Source organism: Agelaius phoeniceus, chromosome 5 (assembly GCF_051311805.1).
Source record: "Agelaius phoeniceus isolate bAgePho1 chromosome 5, bAgePho1.hap1, whole genome shotgun sequence".
In the NCBI taxonomy this organism is placed as follows: domain Eukaryota; kingdom Metazoa; phylum Chordata; class Aves; order Passeriformes; family Icteridae; genus Agelaius; species Agelaius phoeniceus.
In genome coordinates, this window is record NC_135269.1 from 55,206,182 (window position 1) to 55,233,893 (window position 27,712).

Genomic DNA, 27,712 nt, shown 5'->3' on the forward strand with positions numbered 1-27,712 from the left:
TCTATTACAAATATGAGAAGGGTTGTAAAACCATAAAATTTTTGCAATCACTAAGAATTTACATTAAAAATAATAAGGCAAACCCAACATAAAACAGTCACTCAATAACTTACCTCAAGCTTCAATGAAAGCTTTCAGCCCTTCTTTTGGAACCATTATTTTCTGACAGGCAGCAGTGCCTGATCTGAAGGAGATGCTCCTGTAACTCCTATAGAAGGATCAAGGCTTACAATTGAAAACAGCTGCTTTATGTTCTCAGTTTCCCTTATTTTTATTTAAGAGTTAAGTGCTTCAATTTTAAGGTCTTTTGGGCCTGCATATTATCTTAAAAAAATTCTAACATAAGCCTTTAATTCATTCTTAGCCAAGCTGACACTGAAACAGTGCAGTCTTAAGAACTAAGCCCTTAAAAAATCCAAATGGAAGCAAAATGAAAAAGGGAAATCACTGGTATAAATAGACTAACTTGATGAAATTTTACTTTTAAAAATAGTGACTAGTTCTTTTGTTCTCAGGATGTTTTGATAAAAAGCATGACTATACAATTAATTATCTGTATGACTAAGAAGCAGATTTTGGACTACAAACTGCCATCACTACAACTCTCCACCACAGAGGGAGTTTGATAGGAGCTACAGCAAAGACTCCCTTCAGAGGAGCCAAGATTCTTGAGTCCAGAGAGCTGTGTTTTTCAGGTGAGCTTGTTCACTGCCAGCATTCCTCCTTGTTTGATGTGACTCCACACTGCTTTAAGTCATAAGCCTGTATTACATTCAAGCCTTGAGTAAAAATTGCATCACTTGTTTATAAAGAAATATGGGGTTTTTTCATCCTCTCTCTTCTCCACTGGTTTGGAGAGATTAAAAATCTCCTCTACAAGGGTCAAGGTTATATTCACAGTTAAAATGTAGGAGAAAAAAACTGAGATAATAATTAACCAGTAACCATTTAAACATGTTTCCCAATAAGCTGCTTCAAACTCACCTACTTCCAGCTACATATAAACTCGACCAAATTGTTTTATTACTGCAGGAAAAATGTGTGCTGTTCTCATTTAACTCTAGAAGAACAAAGAGATGCTGGCTGTTGATAGAAGTAAACATTATCTTTTAAAATACTGCAGGGAAAAAAGCAGTATTAGTCTTTCCCAAGTGCACTATGTAGTCATTTACTTTAATTGTATATATATAAACAGAACATGATGGAATAACACTTGAAATACCTGAAACTGTGAAATGTTTAGAGAAATGACACATGGAAACCAGAGCCACTTGGGAAGTAATTCAACCAATCTTCCTGAAGTTAAAACAGCTTTTGGAAAATGAAAAGAAGCAGAATCCAGGCTCAAGTCATAAGAGCTAAAAGGAAAACCTGTCTTTTCAAATAGCTTGTTCTGTGGTATATTTATGATTACAATTGTTTGAATTAATTTTTAGTCAAGAGTTGTCTTAAATCCATCTGAAAATAAAAGGCAGTGTTGACTACCACTGGAAAATTGCAAATAAAATGTTTAATTTCAGAAACTGAGTTCACCATTTATAAATACACTAAAACATAGTAAATGCAAAATTAGATTAGGCATAGGTAGAGTATCTTAACAAAGCTACAACTTTTCTAAAAGGTCATAGGCAAATGATGACTTGTTTCCCAAAAATGTATTCAATGAAAACTGAAATTAAAAGATAAGTCTTTCTAGAGAAGAACTAAGGAGAATGTTCCTTTCAAATTAAAATGCTGGCTATTTTTTCCAACTTATCTGAAGCTTTAAAGGCTTTATATCCCATTTGCCTGATGGACACCAACAGTCAGGAATCAACCCTACTACATAAAGTTCTAAGCAGTGCACCATATCCATAAGGCTATTACTGAAAACCAGAAGATCAGATTATTTCTGTACTAGGAGCTTTAAGAAAGGCTGTTCTACACAATTGAAATTACATTAGGAGTAAGGGCTCAATTTTTACAACAGGGACCTTATAGTTTTGATGCACTAAAGATTAGAATAGGCTTCAGAATGACATTAGAGTCTTCTTGGTAAGTTTCTTGCCTTTTTTTGTACACAGCATTAAATAACAAGCATTAATTCACAAACTTTAGGACCTTTTATAAATATCCAGAATATTTCTGTAATTCACTTAAAATGTAAAGCCTGAACAGGAGAACCCAGAATGGGAAGTTTTACTACCGATTGCTGTATAAGTGACGTTCCATCTCATGTTAAATTTAAGATTTATTTTCAGATATTAAGTCAACAGTCTCCTGTAAACACATCTTCCTCAATAACTCTTCTTAATCCTTTAAGTACTTTAGGGATTGCAGTTAAAAACATCATATGATAAAAAGACAGCTTGAACCCCATCTTTCACGTACAGCTTTCTTTTGACAACTACAAAACCTGTTTTCTTGCAATTAAAGCAATGTTCAACTAAAATACAGTACCTGGTTTATGGTTTTTACATAATAATTGAATAAAAAACTACAGAATAGAACTGTTTACATCTTTTTTTTTCCTTTTTTTTTGCCATTCTATTAAAACAAATGACTGAGCTTTTTAAAGTTCATTTACAATTATGGATTAAAACCTACATAATTTTGTATAATTTGACGAGACAGGCTATCTCTAGTGTGAACTTTTAAAAAACATATATACAATATCTGGCCTGAAGTACTATGAATAAGGCACATGTAGACATATTGAAAGCTGAAAAAAATGAATCTAAAATTTGGAATTATAGTCACTGATTAGATGTCATACATGGCCCCTACTGGAGCAATTTAAAAATCCAAGTTATAGATAGTTAATATCCAGTGAGCAACAATAAATTTAGTCTAGCAGTTTGTTCATTAGTTTCAATACTGGAAGTATATTAAAGGAAGATTCACTTTCAAAAAGATAAGCTTTTCAAAGTGTTCAATCATTAACCTTGACTGACTAAAGTTGTTGCTTTCATTGGATGTATTGAACAATCTCTCTGAAGGAACAATGCTTGGTGGACAACCCAAGAACCTGACAGCCAATTTTGACAGTACTGGCCAAGATGACTTTTTAAAGTTCCAGTAAGTTAGAGGATCACAGTTATGCTCAAGCACTTCTTCCTCCAAGTAAGAAAGCACCATTTCCTCTGGTAACTTTGCTCTCTCTTTCAGGTCTTTTGTTTTCTTCATGTCACCCATGAGTGACCAGAGATTATCTTCCCCATAAGAATTTGTAGATGGTGAACCTATATCACATCCATTGGAAACAGGTTTATCATCATCTGAGGTAGAACTCATTATTTCCAGCTCCCTGATTAAGTCTTGTTTATATTGTTCAGCCTCCTCTTCTGTAAATAATGATGTTTTATACCGGGGATCCAGAAGTGTAGCAAAAATGTACCTTGGATCATGAAGCGTGGAGGACAATCTGCTCACCATAGCTTCTTTCAAAGATTTCAGCATAGTATCTATGCCCATAGTTTCCTCAAAAAGCATTTCTATTTTCCTGTTAAGTATATGAATCATTGGAATCACTTGGCTTAGAGTAGACATGTGTGTACTCATCTCCCTACTTGCAGCTTCAAAAGGTTTGAGAGCGTGACACACTGACTGCATGACTTCCCACTGATCACAGCTTATTAGCTCCCGGAAGCTGCACTCTATTGACATTTCATCAATTGCTCTTTTCTGTTCAATAAGGCGTTCAAGCATATGAAATGATGTATTCCACTTGGATGGAACATCTTGTATTAGCTGATGCTGAGGCAACTCATACTCCTTTTGCAGCTCAGCTAATTTCTCTTTTGCTTTTGCTGACCGATGGACGCGTTCACAGATCTTCCTTGCAATACTAAGCAAATTCTGAACCATTCTCTGGCTTTTAATAGCCTCATTTACAATTACATTAACAGTGTGACTAAAACATTGTACACTTGAATGATCACCTTCATTTAAAGTTTTCTCTATACTCTGATTATCAGTAACAGTAATGCCAATCTGAAGTCCAATGGAAGTAATCCATGTTTCCCACCAGTATTCTAGCTGCTTTTGAATACTGATTCCATTGTAGTCGCAGTCAATCTGTGATACATTTAATAGTGCTGAACAATGGTAATCCTCACACTGTGGTCGAAATGAAGACTCAAATGTTACCCAGTGAGCGGTCAGGGTTAGATATTCTCGTGTTTGGTTGCTCATCCATATTCCAGATGTAAAATGGATCACTCCACTTTCAGCTTCTTTAAGATGTGAAATAATTATTTGTTTTACGTTATCATACATATCTGGAATTGCTGTCCTAGAAAAGTAAGATGGAGATGGTAAAGAATACTGAGGTTGCAAATATTCAAGCAGCCTGTTAAAGCCAATGTTGTCTACAAAAGAATATGGCTGAAGGTCAAGTGCAATCATTTCGGCTACAAGACTTGTGATTTTTTTGGCAACTGGATGAGAGTCACAAAACTTGTCATTGGTTTCGTCAAAATTTGAAGATCCTAGTAATTCTGTGCGGAGCGGCATGTGATTATCCGTAGACGAGGATAACACTGTCTCTGGGACATCAGTTTTCAATACATTGTTATGGAACCGCTGCAAATGTCTTAGAAGGCAACTCGTGCCTAGGTTTGTTGGCTTTTTCCCCCTGCTTATTATACGTCCACAGTGTGTACATATTACTTTTGTTGAATCTGCAGAACAAATTGAAAAGTGATTCCACAGTTTTGAGGTCTTCTTACTATTAACAGGAAATATAATTTGATTATCATGTGTAACCATTGTAGGCAAGTCAGTCAACTTTGAGGATGAACATTCTGCAGAAGCCAAAGTGGCATAAGGTGAATTTGCCAAACTCACATCGAGAAAGCTCTTTTGGTTTCCAATTACATCAGGATGGCGTCTATATAGGTGTCTCATTAAGCAGCTTGTGCCCACATCTCCTTTCTTACCACGACTTATCATACAACTGCAGTATCTACATACTGCTTTTAAACTGTCTGCAGGTGAGAGTGAAAAGTGGTGCCAGACTTCTGACTTAAGTCTTTTCATAATCCTTTTATTTTGCTGAAACACAGCAGTAGGTTCAAATATTAGTGGACCTAATCCCTCACACTGTTTTTCAGGAGATGAAACAAAGGAGACTTCACCTATATCATCAGAAGATGACAGCATTGAGTCTTCCACTAGAGTATCTCCAGAAGTGAGATTAGTATGGATCTCCTCGGAGATTCTGTCTGGAGAAGAGGAAACAGAAGTTGGTTCTTTCATTAGTTTTCCAGGAGAGGATGACATAGAATTCAGATCACTGTCTGATGGTAGTAAAGAAGGCAAGAGAGTAGGAGGTGCAGTGTAGAGAGGTGGTATGCTGGTACCACCCCCATTCTCTTGCAGGACAATGGAACGATGGGCTCTCCACATGTGTCTTATTAAACAACTCGTTCCAAGGTCTTTTCCATTTTTTCCTCTACTGAATTCATTCATGCAATGGATGCAAACAGCTTTAGAATTATCTAGAGGTGACAAATAGAAGTGTTTCCAGACAGCGGATCTCCTTCTAGAACCCGATGCACTCTTTGGAATTACAACTGTTTTTTCTGCTACATTCTCAACAGTGTCATCATATTGGTTGTTGGCTTGCTGTGGAGATGAACCAACCATGACTTCTTCTTTGCTGCACTTTTCAGAGACTGAGAGGTCTGATATTTCTTCAGAAGAAACAATAGAAACAGATTCCTCAATTATTCGATCTGGAGATGGTATTTTAGAAGCCATTTTCTTGACCAGTTTTATGGGGGATAACATAGAACTCAGATCTCCAACATCTGCAGACTGAGGTGGCAGCAATAATGTAGATGAAGAAAAGGAAGATATACCTGGCATAGTTCCATTTTCTTGAATTAGTACAGTGGGATGTGCTCTCCTCACGTGTCTCATGAGACAACTTGTACTCAGGTCCTTTTCATTTTTACCCCTGCTAAATTCTTTCATACAGTACATACATATTGCTTTAGTGCTATCTCTAGGAGATATAAAAAAATGGTTCCAAGCAGGTGACTTTTTTCTGGAGCTTATGTTTCTGCTCGAAAGGAGGCTTTGTGTCACAGCTTCCATTGCTACATCATACAGCGTATTACTATATTGAGAAAAAAGAGATCCATAATCATCTTCATTTTCTGTAGACAAATATTTGCCAGAGTTGTTTGTAATGAAGTTCTTTTCTTTGTCTTCCTGTTCATCACTGCTGTCCGCATGTTTGAAATCATCTTGTTCTGTCTTTATATCCGTTCTTTCTAGAGTACAGTTAATGCTGTCGTCTTCTTGCTCTACTTTCAAGTTATTGATTTTACCCAATACAAAAGTATCATCCATTCCGGGGCAATCTGCTTTACTCATGTCCATGGATGATAAATTCTTGCCAAGACTTCATTTATTAATAAATATAGATAATTTAAAAGATTATTTAAAATTTGATTAAAATTATGTATCTTGTATACTGAACGTAAAACAAAATGTGTTCATGTGTTAAAATAATCTCTGGTTTATGAATTCCGTGTTGTGCATAAGCAAATATAATTAGTCATGAAAATGCATTTAAAAATTATAGACTTAATTAATGGAATCCCATTTTTTTTTCCCAGGATCAGGACATTTCAGGTCATATATGAATGTTCTCAAAGACAGCTACTGCTAAATGATTCATGTTGTAGATATAATCCTAAAAAATGGATGTTCTGTTTTCTTGTTGAAGAAAGCCATTCTGTTCATCTTGATTGGGAAACGGAGATTCTTTTACACCATCTAAAAAAAAAAAATCAGAAGACCAAGTTGACTAACGCACATTAAAGAACTACAGTAAAAGTGAAACTAAAGCAAGCACTAGGTATTCTGCATGTTTTCGGTTTTTTTCTCTATTGAGATAAAAACAATTCAATGTACTATTAAAAAAAAAAAAAAGGAAAAAGCCCAACATTTACTCAATACATTTATTGTGGGAAAATATGTGTCTACATATGCAGCTTTGGTTCAACTTTGATAAAGAGTCCCAGCATCACTTTCATATTTGCCCACACATACCTATGCCTATCCTATATCATCATTCAACCACTGCAAGTACATATATACCAAAGTACATACACACATATATCTATACTGCACAGGTGTCTATATCTACTGATAGATATGAACACAAGCAGGCATTTAATTACATTAGCACAGAAATATGTCCTTAAATCCAAATGTTGTTTCACAGTCTTGTACATGTGAGCCCACCATAACTGACAGCAGTCTTTAAAAAGAAAACAAGTAACTTCTGTAAGGTTGTTCAGCATTGTCACACTAATCACTCTGCTTCCGACCATAGTCACACATTTGTGTTCATGTCATAACACTGCCAAACAATAACATGCTATGGAAACAAGCTACTTTTAGAATTTTCTGAATAAAAACTCAAAAGTTTAATTTAGGACAATGGAGCTGTATAAATGCTATACAGAGAGGTCTTCCAAAAGTGTAGCAACATCAGTCAGGAGCAAAGACACACAGAGCTGCATATGCTGGTGCCTAGTGCAGCACTGCCAGCTCAGTCCCTCACATGCCCAAAGGTTACACTAGAAAGCCCATTTACAACAAGACAGCTAATTTCACAATTTCAGTTGTGAGTAAAGATTATTCACTACCCATTCCAGTACAAAGAGTAGGTTTTTGAAGTTGCATATAAAGTTGTATACAAAAGGGAAACAGCAGCCTCAAAAACTGGAACCGAGTAGTCCCTCACAAATATGAAGAAGCTGCCTGCATTTATCAGTCACTTTTTTTCCCACTGAACTATATTAGAATTTTAAGTTTTGCCAAACCCTTTCTCATTTATTCTTCTGTGTCATTAATGCAGTTATTGATGCCTTCATTTGAGATAACAAACATTTCTGGCCATCACATTGGTGATGCTACACTATGCATTTCAATTTCTGCAAACTAAATTTTATGGAACTCTCTCTCCACAGCTGAAGCCAAAACAAATTTAAATTATTTTAAACATTTTCCACAACTTTTATGTGTTGCTAAAACACAGGCAGAATTGGGGTGATTCTTGGGGTGTCTTGTGCAGGGCCAGGAGTTGGACTTGATAATCCTCATGGGTCCCTTCCAAATCAGCATATTCTTTGATTTTAGCAATAGCAAAATTAGCCACAGCCACAAAAGACATTAAAAAAGGCTGTTTGTCACACTGTATCAAGATCAATGTCATATTAGCTTTGTAACCTATTTTAACTAACTTTTCTCTGAGTTTTGTTTGCAAGAGAAATTAGAAACTTTCACTTTCTGTGGATTTCTCATGTATGGAAAGCCTATCATTGTGATAACTTCCTTTCTTTTCCAGTGCAAGGAAAGGGGCAGGGAAAAGGAGGGGCAATGGTCTTACTGCAGCTATTTTAAGAAAAGGGAGATGGAGCAGTCAGAACTCGCTAACAGGTAGGGAGCAATTCTGCTTTTCTTTCTGTGTGAGTTTTAGTATTTGTGCCTTTCTTTCTTATTCTCGGGGGGGAAAAAAAACACCTCTTTTCAGATACTAAAAGATATGGGGGTTGAGCATGAAGAATAATGAAGAAAAAGACTTGAAGAAAAACCTTAGATTTCTACAAGAAATTTACATTACACAGGACTTTCCCTTGGCTTGTGAAATCATATCAGAGAACAATTCTGGCAGCCAGACTAAATTTACATGACTCAAGATAAAATTGAATGAAACAGAAATTACTGATCACACACATACTGATGATACGGGACATATGTGGATCTGGGACGAGAAAGTGTAACACAGTCAACTTTTTAAAATAGCAATCAATTCAAGAGGATTTTTGTTTCATCTTTGATCTAATCTGTGAATTTGGAGCTTGTACTGCAAACACGAAAAGCAAGAAATATAATAAGATGTTGTGACTTAAGATCACAGAATAGAAAGGCTCACAAACAAGAGCCTTGATGCAGAGCTTACAGAACATACATTATGCATGGAGTGCAAGTTACAATAAGGACATTACAGATTCTTAGCTAGATTCACACAAAATAAATGTATATATCCACTGGCATTGGGTTCTAATGAAGCTGTGTGCAATTTCCTTTACTCAAAACAGGTAATCATATCCTTATCCTATGATTCCTGTAATTTCTTAACAATGCAAAACCAATTCTAGGCTTTAAACAGAAAAATCTGCAGAACCGATTCAAGTGTCCCTGTCCTGATAAGCAGTTACTGCTTAACATGGTGAAGCTTAAAGTAGCTGTGATGGGAAGATCTGAAAACCTGATAAATAACACCAGCTGCAAACTTTATAACCACGCTTAACTACATTGACATTCATTAACAACACATTGCCGGTGGTTAAGTTCTTAATCATTATCAGCCATTATCACTACATATTCAAACACTTAGGCCCTAATCACCTTATCCTAAATTAGCTTTGAGTACACAATACCACTGAGCTGATGCCATGTAGTTAAATACTGATGGCTGTGGTCCTTGACAGTCTTAGTTACTGAAGCTGAGGTAAAGAGGTGAGGGAGCTGTTTGGACTCTGAAGCAGGAACCACGGTGGTAGATTTCTTCTGTATGTCTCCTTGCTGTCACCGTGTCTTTTTAACAGTCATATTCTCCTCCACCAAAAAATGTGGGAAGCAATCTCATCTGCTCCTGACTCTATTATCTTCATTTCATTAGGACAAAAAATTGTTCTTGGTCCACCAGAAATCTTTCCTGATTATTCTGTATCCTTGGTTTCTGACTGCAGTTTTTACTGCTTGAATTGTTGATTCACATCGTTTTTGTCCTCCTTCGTGCAATTAAACCCAGGTCTCCCTTTGCAGCTACATGTTATTTCTATATTTATGCTTAGCTGTGAAAATGCCTGCAGGCTGTTAACAGAGTTATGCTATTAGCAGTGTTAAAAAGCACTTACAGATGGTGGTCAGTTACACTATTTTAGTGTGCTTATGACTGAATGTAAGACAAGAAAAAACTATTTCTATCTTGTCCACTCTATGGCTGTTATAGGTCTCTGGCTACATAGTATTTATTTTTCTCGACCTTGTTGCTGCCTTTTAGAAATGAGCAGAAATAGCTGAGATTAGAGGAGACAATCACTTCCTGGGAAATCCCCAAAGCTGAATGCCCCTTAGAAAATTTTGAATGTATTTTTTTTCCATTTCTTTCAAACATCCAAGAATTATTTTTGTTGCTTTGAGAACTGGCTAAATGGCAGAGCTCAGAGGGCTGCCATCAGCAGGGCAGTCTCGTTAGAGGAAACCTAACTAGAACAAACCTGAAACACAGGAGGGACCATCTGAATATAATGAAAAACTTTTCTTTTGTCAGTGACAGAGCATTGGAAGCAGCTGCCCAGAGAGGTTGTGGAGGCTCCTATGGAGATATTCAAAGCCTGACTGGACAAAGATCTTGTCCAGCCTGCTCCAGCTGAACCTGCTTTAGCAGGGAAGTTGGAGTAGATTATCTCCAGAGGTCCCTTTCAACCCCCATCATCCTCTGATTCTGTTATGATGTTACATCATATAAAATTAAGTCAAGCTCCTTCCCTTTAAACACCCTTGCATGTCCAACTGAAAGTTTCTTTAGAATACAGTCCCCAGAATACTAAGGGTCAGAAACATAAGGATGCTTTTCATCTCCTCCTCCCATGCCAACTCTATGCAAGAGTCAGTCTGTTTTAATAAGAAACAAAAAAGGATGTTCTACAATTTTATAGTCACCTAGAATGAAGTATGAATTTGATTATGACCACGTTTACATGGCTTATTTACCCTTGGACCCAAGCTACTCAAAATTAAGGACTACTGCTAAACAAACAGGATATTCAAGAAGGAAAATGTTTTCAAAGGTACAAAAAGCTATTGGCACTTAGCTCAAAGTGATTTATGCTTTTCAAATCTCCACAATGATACAGAGACACCCTGCAACAAAACAATCTTCAAAGAAAATAAACAGAACTCAAGAACAAAAATGCACTACACTGGACTATTAGCTCCTGAGCAGTCATTTGCTGTGGTAAGAAGCCTACAGAACATTTTACAGGATTTCCCATTCAAAATGGGATTACTGAAAGCGTGCAGTGGTTGACAAGCAATGTCTGGAGAATGTGACTGATCCTGAGTGCCACAGCAAACTGCCATGACCAGAAGAAATCACTGCTGAAGGAAGGAAGCAAAAAGTGAAACACTGGTGTCTTTTTGAATTGCAGAGATATACATTACCACATGGAGAAGTATGAAAAGTATGCAAGAATACCAAACCATAAGCTGATTATTTTTTGTAAAGCAGAGAGTGGCCTGTAAGCTTTACACCATTTTAGATTCAATAGTCAGGCAATAATCATGAACTTGATTGTATCACAGAATCTTGGTGGAAATAATGGTCTAGAAAAAATTGTTAAAAAAAAAATTTACATTATTATTGAAGAGCATGTAATGTAAACACAAAGACACACTTGCAAAATGCAAGAACACTTTTTTTCAAAAAAGATGTGAAATGTGAAGACAGTGAAAGTAAAAGCATTTACTAGTTTGAAAAAAATCAAAAGTAGTGACAGATTTTGAGCATAAGATGTACATAAAAGCTCATTAACAGTAATTTGCACAAATGGATGTCAGTTTTATAATAGCATTAATCTTATTTATTTTTGGAAATGTACAAGCATCATTAGAAATACCTCAGAGCAAGAAATACAAGCAATAAGAAATACATACTTTAAGAAATTATTTGCTTCAACTTCAATGGCAGTTACTTTGCTCATAAAGGAATATTTGCTAAAGCAAAACAATCAAACAAAACAGAAACACACACACAAAAAAACCCCCCTCAAGAATCTAGAGAATACACATCCAAAATCATAAACAAATCAGCAGAATGTATTCGTATAAATTTATAGTCCAGATGAACCTTACTGCTTCTCAAAGTTATAAATGCCTTGAAGAAGGAAAACTAAAACCAGCGCATTTTATCTACAGAAATTTCCTATGATAAAATATCAGTACTGGCTCACCCGTATGAAACTACAGAGATTTGCAAGATACTGATCACTAAAAATGCAGAATTAGAAACGCAAAATTGGTATGTCAGTCACACTGAAACAAGGTGGGTCCTAGTCTCAAGTCTCACAAAAGCTCACAGGAATTGGCACAGATGTACAAACATGAACTAGAGGTATGCAACAGTTTAATCTTGAATAAAGTACAGAAAACCAGGCTTAATAGAAGACACAAGTCATTCTGGACTTCATGGGAAGCATGATTTGTAGAGAACTGCTGGAAGAGAAAAGCATTACTTTCAAGTCACCTGTAAGGCAGGTTTTATGAAAAACAGTAACTGTTGTGGTTTTACAAGGGTTTTCTCTCTAACTTGTAAAACAACCTCACACATCCACAACCCCAAATGCTCCATCTGGACTCAAAGGAATGAAGTGTGGAAAGAACACCACCATAATTGTAAACTGCTCCTTGTTGACATGAATAATCTTCTGTGAGCTCCCCCGTGCACTCATGCTATTTGTCAGGACACGACACAGAGACCTCTGATTTGCTGAGGTATAAAGATCACTCATGTCCCTTCATGTTACTGGAAAACTCAGGGCTTGGTGTAAGCTGGGGCCTAAATCAGTCATTGCAGGCAGAGAAAAAAACAGGTGTATAACAGTATAACAAGGTGTATAACAAGGTGTGTAACAGTCACCATTACACTCTGAGTACTCAACTCTAATTACAAATGGAGGAATTTAGCTGAAGCAGAGACTAAAAAGATAAAAATGGACACTAAATCTAAATATTCCCCTCTTTCTTGCCTCTTGCCCCGCAAAACATCAAATAATTTTATGGTGAACACAAATGATTTTAAGCAGTAAAACAGATCTTCTAGGGCCAAGTTATACTTTTCTGGTTTAGTGGACTCTTCTCTATGTTTTCTATTTTCCCCACCACCTCTAAATTAATAATACTTCAAGAAGGTAACAGCTCAGAAGTGAAAGTTTTAGTAATTTGATTATTGTTAAATGGACAGCGCTGAATGAAAATGAAATCAGCACACAGAAAACACCTAACACTGGATGAACTCAAACTCCTCATATTTAGCTTCTTACTCTTGAAAGATCTTTTTATTTGTACAGCTGTTTTCTTCTCTTGTTGCTGTAAACATGGAAGTCAATGGGATGCTGTTTACTAATAATTTTCAAGTAGTCCCTGAAACCTCAGAAAAGATTCAAAACTAAAAGTTCCAGCTTTGTACCAGTATCTCCATCTCAAACCCTAAATCATCTGCAACACAGTGTGCACGCCAGCTGTGCCTGCACAAAACTACACTGGCTCATACTCCAATGTGTAAAAGGTTGAAAATAATTCATGATAATGGTAAAACTGAAGACAAACAATATGATTTCCAAATCAGCATAATTTAAAAAAATACTTTGGAACAGAGACAAAGTGGAAATGAAGATATATTTTTAAAGCAATATTTATTTAAAAAAAGAAGATCCAGTTCTTTATTCAGTTCTTACACTTGCATATCCTCAGTCATAAAACTTCTTAAAAGAATTGAGATAATGCTTTTAAAATATAGTACATTACTATTATACAATATTATACATTTCATATTAATTAAAGTGTGATAGAAATAAGGATGCTGAAGTTAGCATGTATATTATTTACATTGGGCTGACACTTAGTTCTGGTATCCCTGTTTAGTGCTGTAGCAGGATGCTCAGCCTGGAATGCTGTGAACCAACTTGAACAATGCCTTTTGCAAACCTACAAGTGGTAAATGAAGAAGGGAGCATCACGCTGCTTTTGGTGTTGAATAACGCTGAGACCAGCCTGACTCATCAGTCCCAAAGCTAAACATCCTGATAGTGAGATGAAGGTGTGGTAGATCTGCTCCTGGATAAACGACCAAACAAGTGATACTACTGATAACTTGTCCAAAGCTGCTGAGCTGACACAGATGGAGACTTCTGCCCTGACATCTTACCATCATCAGTCACTTTATAATATAAAAGCCCAGTCCCAATTTTTAATGCAGGGTTTTCTGACATAAGCCTTCTTGGAGTGTATGTATGGAGATTCCTCCCTTAAACAGGTAACATCCCTCAAGGTTACTCCTCTTACTCCTTGAGGCTGAGCTAAAGAGATCTGCCCAAGGTCACTGTTATGGGTGAGTAACATCAATCTACTTAATTGTTTTGCCAGCTTTGTTACAACTGCTTCAATACAGCTGCTTCACAGTGCACTATATTATAATAATTGTTACAGTTCCTGCACTGTGTAGTAAATAATTCTGTAAATTATTTATATCTAATCATTATCATAATACATCATATATATTTATATAAATATATATGGTTTGCCATCCTTAATCCTGCAGAACAAAGTTGTATAAGGTTTAGTTACACCTCTGTGATCCTTTAGACGAAACCCATTGAAAAGTCTGGGGCTAGACCGGATCCAGCCACACCCCGGCTCCTCTCTGAGGAGGAGTTTGGAAAGCATGGAGGTCATTTCTGCACCCTGTGACCCCACAGGAGGGCTTCTCTAACAAACTTTGAAGCTCCCATTCAGCTCACCGGGTTTTGTCAAGTAGCTCAGTGCTCAAACGTTTTATCAGACTCAATGATGCAGGCTCACTGCACACCATGTGTAAGAATAAAGCAGGTGTCTGATACAGGGTACTGAGCCAAAGCTCAACCTTATTTCTGCAGAAATCAATCTTCATCACTTATCTGCCATGTATTAAGCATACATCTATTTGAAGCATCATCCTCCACCACCTGGACTTAAGTAACACTCTTAAACATGTTAAAGCCCATAGCACAGAAATCCCCATTCCACACGGTTTTGAGCAGCATTTATCTTAAAAGTAAAATAAAAATGTAAAGCTACAACAACAAAACAATAACCCTGGTCAAAACAATATTACTCCAAACTTTTAGTAAGAAAACTAAGAAGAATGTTGCATTACCACCACACATAACATTATGTATCACTGGAATTAGTAGCACTATTCACACCTACAACCACCTGATAAGCCTTTAATTGTTGCTATTTTTTTTCCTTAGTGCACTAAAAATACCATCAGATCTCAAATGGGGCTATATCCCTTCTCATGTCCTTTACTAACTTCCCATTGCAGCACACTGTAATGAAGGACAAAAAAAAAACCCAGGTTCTACACATGCTAATAATTTGTCCCAGCTTCTACTAAGAAATTACTCATAAAAACCAGATCTATCACACTAAGTAAATCATGTCAACATTTGTCTAGGATCCAAACTGTCTCAAGTGTTGAAGTGTTACTTCTCATTATCAGGCGTGCAATACTTGCAGGATATGTTTCTGAGCTATTGTTCACACCTACCAAATGTCAGATCTTTCATTTGTTAAAATGCTGATGTTTTAAGCAATAGTTTCATTAAAACTTTAAGCAGTATTTTCCCAAGTTTTACACATCAGTTCAGTGTTGTTACAGCAAATTTTACATTGGTTTTGATATTTTTATCCTTTATAATTTTGGCAAATATCATATGCTGATATGATGGGGAAAATCTTAATGTCACAAAAAATAAGCTGGTTTTCTTAAGAAAAAAATTAGATTTTTTTATACAGCTGAAGCATGTATTGTTTGGTTTAGAGCATTTTTAGAGCAGGACATCAAAGCTGCTTTTAGTATCACATGCTGTACAATTTGGGGCTGACAGGAGACAAATGAAGGTTGCAGTAACACAGCACAAGGGTAAAATGGAGAAGATAGAAATAAGAACAGAGTAGGAAAGATGCATCAGTATTATCACAGAACAGGAAAAGCACACAACCAAAACAGCAGTAACAACAGGTAAGTCAGAAAAGAATGAAAGGCAAAAGACTAAAGATTTACTCTATATTGCTAGAGAACAGCAGTCTGCTTTCAGAAAAGCATCAGAAAATTCAAAGCAAAGCTCCTCTAACAACTCTCCTCTCCAAGTGATCAATTCTCTGACCAGCCCAATAGACTCTTCTCTTTCTCCTCCCATACAGCCCACAGCTGACCAAGTAAAAGGGACAGGATTAGGACAAGTGATTTTTCTACTGACTACTCTATCTTCCTATCTTGCAACACAATAAAAACCATACACTTTTGTGGGTTTTATTTTTGTTAAATATCTATCTTTAAATCCAGTAAGAGTGAAACTTCAAGCACTTTAGGGATTATTACAGTAAGAAATGAGGCACTTGTGAAGAGGAAAGCTGAATAGGCCGGATGATGAAAAACATAAAAAAAACAGTTAGGAGAGACACACCATGTTTTGGGTAGTCTGTCTTCTTGGAACTCTTGCTGAAAACATCCATGTAAGTAGAAAGTAGAAAAAGACCTCATAGAATGTAAACTGAGTCCTTTGAGAATATCTTACATTAACCTGTTACAAGTATAATTTTTCTGATATACAAAATGGAACTATTCGGAACTGATAAACTGCTAATACTACCATACAGCAGAATTTATTTTCATGCTAAAGTCTGAAGATGTCTGTTTTAAAAACTTTTCAAAGCTACCAATCAACCAAATTCTGTGCTCACATCGATGTCAATTAGTTCTATGCCCCCACATAGTTTCAACAGTGCTATTGAGAGGTTTCCCATGATCTATATAAATAATATCTGTATATGTGTAACATGACATAATACTATGCTTCTATTAAAACGTTTGTATCCTGAAATGCTTGTGAACTCAAAGGAAGGTTAGAAAGAAAATGCAATTCATAGTACCCAAAACCACAAAAACATATTTTCAAGAGTATGAACAGTAGTAGTATGAATAGTATGAACAGTATGAACAGAATTTCAGAGGGATTTTTTTAAACCTAACCTTAATCTTTCTTTTGTCACAAAACTTTATTTCAAGTCAGAAGACACCCAATATGGAAAAGAAAAATTTCTTTGGAAAATCATTTGCAACTGAGGGTACCTTCTTTCTTCCTCATGCAATTAACTGAAGAAGCATGTCTAGATTTTTTTTGAAGTAAGGAAAAAATCATCTCTTTACTAAATATACTAAATAAAATAGAAAACAACTTTCACAATACTATCCAAGGTAATTAAGAGTTCAGAAACACTCAGTTTCATCACCCTGCCGATGACTACAAGAACTGTAACAAAAAACAAGAGGTAACTTTTAAAACCAAGCTTCCATATCACATGCAGGCATAAGGCACATGCCCACAATAGGGGAGAACATCTTATGCCTCTTTCAAGTATTTTTTGTCATTCTCTATTTTCTAAGTAAACTGTACCTTCATCAGTAGCATCTGACAGTTTCATCTGAAATCACAGTTTCAAAAAAACAATTATCAGATCTCTCTTCCTCTCAAAACCAACCTTCCTATTCATGGAACAGGGCAGAGGGAGGGAGAAATGAGTGTGCATACCTCTGTATTCACTTGTCAACCAGCCTGTTCCTAGTCTCCATGACAAGAGGTATTCTCCTCTTAACCTCTTTTAGGGATATATTCTCTTTGTCTTCTTCAAGGTAAGGTGAGATTTTGCAAAGACTTAACAGACTCAGACAACCAAGCTAAGGGAAGCCAACACTGTTTCCACCAGCCCCACACTGAGCACTAGCAGGAAGTACACTCTCCACCCCAAGGACACAAATTGCTCTAATAGCTTCTTCTCCCAAAAGAAATGATTTATTGAAGGACCATCCTACTGCCATAGACAGATCTTAATTTGACCAAATAAGGTTTTGCTCAAGGAGCAAAAAATACAAGAAATCTTAAATTAAGAATAAAGCTTTTTGTAGTACTTATTCTAACCAGTGCAGTTCATGAGCTTTAATTAATGTAATGCAACTTGTTTTTTAAATAAGTTTTACATAGTACAACTACCTAATTGTCCTGTTCAGGACAGGATCCACAACACTATTAGTACAAGAAAAGGTAAAGAAATGGATAACCGTTTCCATTCACTTTATTTCTATTATTTTTAATAATTATTTTAATAAACCTAATCTTTTCTGAGGAATAGAAAAAGGAAATAAAAACATTTAGAGAAAAGTATGAGGAATCTTCCTCTTCTTTATGAGCATCATTGTATTTCCTGTCATAAATGGATTATGGTCTCCCCACAGTACAGTAAGCCACTAAAGACAACTCAAAATCACTAAAAAAGGAAATGAACAAAACCTCAATTTCTCCTGTTTCCCAGTACCAAAGCAAGGTTGATGCTGACAGCACAATCTGCACACTGTTTGACTCCCTGAAAGCTGACCCACTCTTCCCACCGTTTCAGCAGCTATTAATGCAAGTCACAGCAAGTGACAACCTCCCATGAAATGAGTTTTACTTTCTTGTCTTTCAGTTGGTTTTTTTTTGTCCTCCCATCTGTACATACGCTCCCATATCATGCTTATCATGCTTCCACCTTTGATGAAGAATAAATAAGGGGAACCACAGAGTAAAAAAACACAAAGTTTATATGATTGCCATGCGCTATGCCACATTTTAGCACTGGGACTTGCAGTCTCGACTCTAATATTAAGAAAAGTTGTTGTGAGCTGCAAGCCAGTAGTCTGGTGTGAGACAAACAGGCAGCAGTGTTCACACTGCTTTGTTCTCTCCCACCTTCTCAGGCCACATCTAGCACTACTAGATCCCTTTAATCAGGAACTAGATTTTCTTCAATGATCTAAACTGCACATAAAAACTACTGTATAGCATATGCACTGAAAGACGAATTCTTACAGTGGATGCTAGAGGACTTAGAAAGGTAACATTGCTGACCTACCAAAATTTAAAATTTTAACAGTAAAGGTAACATCTGGAGAGTCTTTGTTCTCAGGAGACTGCAGCTCTAGATAAATATCTGTTTTTAGGGTACCCACTGTCAAGAGAGTGCTGCTTTAATCACAGATTAAGAAAGGATCTATCAGAACACTAAGCTTGCAGTCAACAATTATTTTATATGGGAGTATAAATCAACAAATAGTTCTTGAAGGTACAAAGAGCAGATACTCATTTTCATTAGATAGGTAGTACTAATGTGGATTATTTTCATTGAAGGCATTTAACCTTGAGAGTCACAATGGAAAGGCACTTTAAGTATAATATACTACAGTGCTCGACATCATATAATGAAACCATGCAAAGCATTCAGTGACCTTGAGATGTGTATATTAGAATACAGCATTAACTATATGGAGAGTGAACTTTTGGATATTCTGGAAAAAAAACCATTGTCCCTTTTGTCATATATCTTCACAGTGGTCTAAAAGTGACCTGGGAGGCTGGTACAAACAACAACTACTCTCCTGCTCTTAAGCTCTCCTCTGTGTTTGGAAAGCACTAGCAGCTCATTTTTGCTTGGACTGATGAAGAACAATCCACAGGCAGATTCAGTATGTAACAAAATCTCCCACTTCTTCTGTATGTGTCACCTAAGAAAAGTTTCCTTCAAGGAATGAATTTGAATCATACTTTTAATTTTCTCTTCCTACAGAGACCAGTCTTACAGGGAAAGGCTGTGAAAGTTGGGGCTGTTCAGAAGAGAAAGCTCCAGTGAGACTTTAGACTAGCTGTTCAGGAAGAGGAATTTCTAAGAAGGATGGGGACAAACTTTTTAGTAGGGTCTGTAATGATAGGAAAAGGGGTATGGTTTTAAATGAAAAGAGGGTAGAGGCTAAACTAGATATAAGGAACAGATTTTTTACAATGAGGATGGTTAAATACTGGAACAGGTTTTCCAGAGATGCAGTAGATGCCCCATCTCTGGCAACACTCAAGGCCAGGTTGGATGGGGCTCTGAGTGATATGGTCTAGTTGAAGATGTCCTTACTTCCTCATGGCAAGGGGTTTGACTAGGTGGTCTTTAGAGGTCCCCTATTCTGATTCTGTGACCTCAATAAGACTTCCAAGCTCAACATTTTCTCCATCTTAAACATTTTGTCCATCTCTTGCTAGCATGCATGTTAACCAATAATACAGATGGTTTAAAAATTGAACTATTTTATTCAGGGCACAGAGAGGATGGGATAACGAATTAATACAAAGCTCTCAAACACTATACAAGAACAACATTTATTGTTACTCCACGTATAAATGCTTATCTTCATAAGGACAATTTTTCTCTATGGCATCTTACTCAGGAATCTCAGGCTTCCAAAAAATCTTTATTCAAAAGCTCAAACAGAATATATAATGTTTTAATATTTTCAGATGAAATCCCTAGAAGAAAATATTAAAACTAACTCGCTCAGTGAAGACATAAAATCCGATTAAGACGCCGGTAATTCGAGTACAGTATGAATGCAGCATCTAAGTTATCTCCCCTTTTTAAACAGTATAATTCAGGGTAAGGATGTATATATGCCAGCTGATACCACAGAGTAAAAGGTGCCCCATAAATCATAAAATAGTTACTATTTCTGTACCACTCTAAAGATATCCAGGCTTCCAAACTTAATGCTTAAGGCTCAGGCACTCATACAAACCTCCTGCTAAATTATTAAGCTCCATACAAGTCACTGCACAGGCATACAATTATTCATTCCCTTTTTCCATTGTCTTCCTTCAAATTAATAAAAATAATGATACAAGACCGAAAACAAACAAGCTGCTCACTAGTTTATTGAGAAAAACAAACAAACTTACACATCTGTTCCACTGCAGGCAGGCGGCTTCATTTGAGGTTAAATACTTGCTACTCAAACTTAATGAGATGATTGTATCTAAGGAAAAGAAGAAAGTAATTACTTTTATTGTTTTTTTAAACACATTAACTGTCACAGTGGCGACTCATGGGATGTTTCAAATTTCTCTTTAGGTGACAGCTCCAGGAGCTGCACTTACATGACTCTCAGCTTTTTTCAAATCTCTAGCCCTCACAGCTATCATGAAAAATGAGACATTATCACTTCTAGAGCTCCAAAGCAAAATAAAAATTAAAAACATAATAAAAACTCCTCAGATGATTGCTAAGACAAAATTTAAAAGCAAAATTTTTGATTTATTTTAGCACTACTCCATTTTTTATGCTTATGCTGAATGAAACAGAGTCTACATTACATGCAAGATTTCAAAGGAGCTTGCTGACACCTTTCCATGCACTACAGGATTCACCTTGTTGCACCTTCTCTTCCTAAGCTAAACATATTGCTTATACACTGCACCAACCACGTGTATTAATCAACATGCAATAGCACAGAATCAACACAAGATTATCATTCCCCACCTATGAGAAAGGAGCGATTGCAAGTGGAGCATACCAGATCATGTATTTTGACTTAGCAACTAAACAGACCAAAGCAGTCTATTGCAGGACACCTTTTCTGAGTTTTGCAACTTCAGTCCCACTGATCTCATCAATATACAGACATGAGTGCCATAGTGCAGAGGACCCAGTACACTGAAAAAAACCCAACCCAACAAAACAAGAAAACATTTTGCCACCTTAGAAAATCCACAATCTACAAGCATTCTCTCTTATATTACAGTGATTACTCTTCTTAACCAGACTGAGATGTTTAACACTACATAAATACACACACACATGCATATATATACACCCACACTTAGGGGTTTTTTTTCTTCAGGAAGGAGATCACCTCTCAGAGGGCAAACAGTCCTGATGACTGGCTTAGTGTGCCTTATGAAATGAACTAGGTGTCACTTCTCTTAGTGGCATTTTTTACTTAAAACCACTCCTATAGTGCCTCTTAAGCAACTGAACACCTCCAGAGCTGTGCTGCTAGCTAATTTGACTGCTGAGATACTGTAGCTATCCCTATTACAGCAACATTTAAATAATGTATGCAGAGGGAAAGGTGTCAGCCAAGGAGGCACAGACCCACCAGAGGCACAGTGCTCAGTGGAGCAGTTAGGGAACTCTCCTCAGATGTGGATTAAGCTCCTCAGGCAAAGCAGGGAAATGAACCTGGCTCTCCCACATTCCTTGCAAGTGCCAGAGCCATCAGACTACAGGCAAAATAAAATACAAATATGCATCTTCATGCTCCCTGATGTCTTTAAAAAATACCAGAACCCCTCAACTCTTCTATTTTCCGCCTCTCTAATTTGTTAAAGATGACTATAGTTTCAATCCCAGCCAAACATTTTGTTCAATTCAAATTAATGTTTGGGTTTTCTTGATTGCTTATTTTTGTGAGAAAAATAACAAAGAAAAAGTAATTTTTTCTGGATCACAGATTACTTTATTTAGAGGCAGACAGTGATTCAGCATATAGAATTATAGCAACAGGTAAGCAGAATAACTACTGAAAAGCCACTTAACCTATTTGGAGTAAAACAGGCACAAATTCTTTGATCATTGTCACATGAGAGAAATACATTATTAAATATCTTGTCCCAGGTATTTTGCAAATAATTGCAAAAAAGTGTTGGTAAAATGTTTAACTGTTAAAAATCCTATTTTCAGCCTTGATTTTCAAGCTAATGAGTACACCCCAGAACTGGCTTTTATATTAAATACACAGAAATTCTGAACAGTCACTGCAAAAATTACTTTAACACATCACAGGAAAAACGTATCTGTAGGACACCAGTGAATGCAAACTAGAAGACAGTGTAAAGAAATAAAAAAAAGAAAAATCCAACAACCTTTCACACAGCTGTAACAAAAAACTAGTAACCTTCTAAACCTTCAGAGAGGGATTGTCCAACCCTACATGTCTTTAAACAACAAAGGGGGAAGGGAAAGAGCTGAGAGATGGAAAGGACGCAGCTGCGCAGTCATTGCTAAAGAGAGCACACAGGTTGTGAGTTTACATAAAGATTATAGTAATATAATAATACTTCTTATGTCAACATCCACTGAAAACCAGTCTTACACTATAGAAAATACTCATACTTCACCTTCCAATATGTCGTTCAATATAAAAAAAAATCACCATGTATCCTGAATCATCATACTGGAATGAAAAGAAGGGCCTTAAAAACCAAGCTATTTCCCTGTTGCTGCTTCAACAGCCAATCATATTGAGTTCTATCTCATCACAAAAAAAAAAAACCAAACAACCAAACCACAACCCCAAACCTAAACCAATACTACCATGATTAAACTATATATCACACTAATTTGGGACAGAATTCCTTTGCTTCAGCAAACAAACAAACAAAGAAACAAAAAAAAAAAACCCCTGAAACCAAACCAAACAAACACACAAAAAGCACAAAAAATTATGATAAAAGCTTTAGTTTTTCTTACTTCTTGACCTGAGAGCTTTAAACTCTAGATTTCATTTGAAAGCTACTGTTAGGCCACATATAAAGCTACCATTAGGCCACATATAAATTTTTCACTAATTGGCTGAAATGAAACAATTCCATAGTTGTAAATTGACCAGTACTGAGGATGCCAATAACAAATACAAAATAAAATAGTCAAGGAAGTGCAGAAAACAAGGCACATCTGCCATATAGGAACTCTTTCTTTGTGAAGTCTGTTTTGAAAGTATACACTACAACAGGGAGCACGATGTAAATTACATTAACTTATGTTGATACTACTAAAATACAAAGATCGTCCCTGCTTCAGAAAAAATGTCAGTCACAATGAGTTAAACACTCTGCTCCATACCGTACAAAATTCCCCACTAAACTATCTATAATATTCTTTTCTATATAAAACTAAGCCAATACACATGTATCATCATTATTATTTACATATGGCTGATTATTTTAAGTGTTCATTACAGGGGCAACCACATAGCAAAACATGCTCCCTTTGAAGATTAAACTATTTTAAAGTTAAAAGCAAGCTGCAAAAAACCAGGATTTACAAACCCCCCCTTGTAAATATTCTTCACTGTGAATGGTAATAAAATGCAGCAAGCTGCTGGGAAATACAACAGGTACATTCTTTAACTCAAACTTACTCAGAGGAAAAAAAAAAATCTCTCAGCAGTTAACATATTTAGGAGTCTAAAAACTAAAAGAGAACAAATTCCAAGAAAAAGGTAGAAGAAGACAGAAAGATCCAGCAGGCTCAAAGGCTACCTACTTCTGTAATACCCAGTTTTTGAAAGTATTTGATAGGATATTCTACTTTAGTGGATGGACAGTTTTAAATAAACATATAAAATTCCGTTGCCCTCCTGTATTTTCCAAGGCCCTGTTAAAAGTCTTAGTGATGTGTTAATACTTATTAAAGAAGACCCCCTCTCCTCTAACCACCTGTGACACTGGCTGTTCTGCAAACACAGATTCTTGCTCTGGACATTTACTGTCTCAGTATAAAATAAGCCATAGTAAGGGGAAGCAGCAGATAGAGAGGCTGCAGACAAGGTAACAGAAAGACAGCAAACATTACTCTAAGCTCATCACCTATAGAACAGCCTTCTGCTGTTCTATACTTTGCCTCTCACATTATCAATGAGGAGGATGCTGTACCTGTTAAAATTTTGCCTTATATAGACATCATGAATGAGTGGTTTGGCTGCTTAAAGAAACACTGTCAAAGGTACTGGCAAAAGCAGAGTTTAATATGGATATGTGAAAATGCAACTTTACAGAGTTCAGTGGCAAGGCTCACTCTACTAATTACTGCACAGACTAGAGTATGCAAAGGAAGATCAAATAAGAAGCAATTTGGAATGATTTACACAGAAGCTGTGAGTGCAAAAGCAGTAAGACTGCAAAGGATATGGGGTGGAAAGATAAGGGTGCAGAAGGATTTAGCAGCACTTAATACTTGAGTACTTTGACAATTACAAAGCAGTTTGATAGTTTTCACAACAACTATAACAATGACTTAACTATGGATTCAAAATATTAACATTTGTACCACAATCAAGTCACATACACACAGATAAATGATGTATACACCTATTTCTATGTATGTAAAGGCTAATATGAAAAATTCCTTTTGAATTCACTACAATATGTCAAATTCCTTTGCATTTCCCAACAGGCAATGGTTGCATCTTGAGGAACATGGAGATGGAGGGACAGGGGCTGACAGTCCTTGAGTACCACAAACTTAGGATTTGTGGTACTTACAATCCTACCACTTAGGATTGCAGTTTATAGGGTCAGAAGATGACTGACTTTGGCCATCAGTAACCTTCCTTCCCGACCATAAATCAAGTCAGTGACTAGTAAGCTTTTCTCCCCAAAGTGCACTAACAATGGTACCGTTCCACTCAGGCTACAACCAGGTAAATGGTTTACCAAGGCTACAAGAGGTAATTACAAGAGGCTTATCCTTTGTTTCCCACCTTCATCAGGCCAGAGCTCCTGGTATGATCAGGGAGTGCCTTGCAGCCCAACTGGTACAGTCAAGGGACACTTCACCACTCAGCTGGTTTGGTCACAGCTCACCAGGAGCTTCCAAGAAGGCAGAGTAGTCACAAGGATGAAGGGTGTTACACCACAAGAAGTAAAAGAGTTATTGTTATGTAACAGTACAAATGTTTAGAAAACTTTTATCCGAGATGCTTAGTTTAGATACTTCATTTGACTTATTCTCAATCAATTCTTACATTTGACTGCTCTGGAGAACTCCTATGGAATAAATTCCTCAACATCTGTTAGAGCTGCAATATACTAGCAACATAAAGTACCAAAGCAGACACACTTCCAACTGTTCAAAAACTGTCAGCACCTTGCCTGTTGGTCTTATACCTAGTGGACAAAACCCAAATTCCTTAAAGTACACAAAAGAATTTATTTTGTTTTGAACAAATTTTTTTCCTCTGCAAAACCAGTCTCCATAGTGAATAATAACGAGAATGCCCTTGCCCAGTATTTGCACAAACACAGGCTTCCTAGTAGCTGCATAGTATTTTAGGGATAGTTGATAAAGTCTTCCAGACTTCACTCCCCCCAGTAATGTCCTCTCAAGGGTGCGTGCCTGCTCTTAAAGTGAAACACTGCATTAGTGGAAGTAACCTTTAGAAAAAAAGTGCTGTGCTCATGCTCTTGAAAAGCAACACAGATGCACATGTATAGTAGGCCATAAAGACAACAACATGTAAGGAAAGTACATTCATATTATGGGGGCTTGAAATACTTTATTTGCTTAGTATTATAGGTGTAGCATGACAGCTCATGCTAAATTACTGAAATTTTCTAAGGACACCCCCCCCCCCCAAAACAGGACTGCTTCTAACACATAAGCACTACAGAGAAAGGTCTCTACACTGCAAAGCCTAGCTCTACTAAACTTAGCAATGATAAATAGAATCACCATTAATGCAAAAGACTCGTCAACCTCTCACTACAATAATATATGTTTTTATACTTTTAGTAGGCTGTATATGCAGCAGACAACTTTAAGTTCATCGGACACCCTGAGAACTCCAGTAAGCATTCTAACACAAGCTCTCTAACGTCAGCAGCTGTCTAAGTGTAGATCTAGACTCTACAAAAAACATTTTTAAGCAAAAACTACCACGCCTCAAGCAGAAAACGAGAGCAGCACTACATGAAAGCTAAATTCTGCACTTTTCCGAGACACCATTCTTGAGCGACTCTGCCCAGGAGGGATGGCTGGAACTTCACCGCACACACACACGCAGAGACGGGGTGCTCACACCACGGCCGAAGCCGCTGGCGGGCGCCTGTCCACCTCGTGTCCTGTTTCTCGGGGGGGAAAGGCTTTTTAGGAATTCCCGGGCTTTCCGGTCCCGGCACCCCTCTCGGGAGCCCGTACCCGAGGCGGTCCCCGGTCCCGGGCTCGCACCCTGAGGAGGGGGACGGGTTCTCCACGCCAGGGCTGCCTGGGCCATCTTGGGTCGGGATGGCAGCGGCCACATGGTCACCGCTCCCTCCGCGGGCCCGGCTCCTGCGGCCCCGCCAGGTGGGCGCGGGCGCTCAGCCCCGGCGGGTCCCGCCGCCCCGGCCCGGCCCGGCCCGCGCCGCGCACACCCCGGGGGGACTCGAGGCGTACCCGGCGGGCACTCCTCCTCGGGCGGGGGGCGGCGGGGTCTGCCGGGCGGCCCGGGACAACACCGAACCCCTCGGCACCAGCGACCTTCGTTCACCGGGCCGTCCGGGCCCCCTGCGGGGCCCCGCAGACAATAGAGCCGGCACCGCGGGCCTGGTTCCCGGCTTCCTACACTACCCCGCCGCCACACGCCCCCTCCCCGGCCTAGCGGCGCTGTCCCGCGGGCGTTGCCGGGAGGGACAAGGCGCCGCCGGGCCCGGGACGTAGGTCCCGAGCGGCGCAAGGCACCGAGGCCGCCGAGGCCAAACGCGGCGGTGGCGGGCACGGGAGGGGGAGGGGGGGTGCGGGACCAGAGAGCCGTACCGCCCAGCCCAGCGCCCTCCCGGTGCCGGAACAGTGCCACTCACCTCCCCGGGCGGCCACCGCGGGGGAAACCGGAGGTCGCCGCTGCCGCCGCCCGGCCGGGCCCGAAGGAGTTAAGAGGAAGGGCCGGGCGGGCCCGTCCCATTCATTACCCGGCGCTTTGTCTCCGCCGCCGCCGCGGCGCTGAGCAGCTGCCCCGGCTCGGCCGCCGCGGGCGCGGGGCGCAGGCGCGGGGGGCGGTGCCACGCACTGCGCGCGACATGTCAGCGCGCCAGGCCGCAAAATGGCGGCACCGGGGCGCTGTGGTCTGGGGGCGCCGGGTCCCCTCGCATCCGCGTCCCGGCGGTGCCCCAGGCGGGTCGGGGCCCGACACCGGCCTTCTCCGCGAGGGTGCGGCCACTGGTCGCTGCACTCCGCTTCGTTCCTGGGGCGGCTGAGGGCGGTGGCTCTGCGGGCG

At 38.4% G+C, this 27,712-nt stretch overlaps 1 protein-coding gene across 3 annotated transcripts; it reads right to left on the reverse strand.

Moving 5' to 3' along the window:
- Window positions 1-1,490: 1,490 nt before the first annotated feature.
- On the reverse strand, window positions 1,491-27,690 carry LOC129120108 (zinc finger BED domain-containing protein 4). 3 transcript variants are annotated; one of them, XM_077179061.1, is made up of 3 exons: window positions 27,300-27,690; window positions 20,640-20,716; window positions 1,491-6,768 (listed from the first exon to the last, which is right to left on the reverse strand). In XM_077179061.1, the coding sequence occupies exon 3, from the start codon at window positions 6,367-6,369 to the stop codon at window positions 2,851-2,853; it is 3,519 nt and encodes a 1,172-aa protein (XP_077035176.1). In that variant the 5' UTR covers window positions 6,370-6,768; window positions 20,640-20,716; window positions 27,300-27,690; the 3' UTR covers window positions 1,491-2,850. The 3 variants fall into 3 exon arrangements, with proteins under 3 accessions (XP_077035176.1, XP_077035177.1, XP_077035178.1); XM_077179062.1 differs by lacking the exon at window positions 27,300-27,690 and adding an exon at window positions 25,223-25,319; XM_077179063.1 differs by lacking the exon at window positions 20,640-20,716.
- Window positions 27,691-27,712: the final 22 nt, after the last annotated feature.

Bases quoted from the DNA above. Each gene is read 5' to 3' on its own strand.
- LOC129120108 (XM_077179063.1), bottom strand. From the start codon at position 6,369: ATGGACATGAGTAAAGCAGATTGCCCCGGAATGGATGATACTTTTGTA.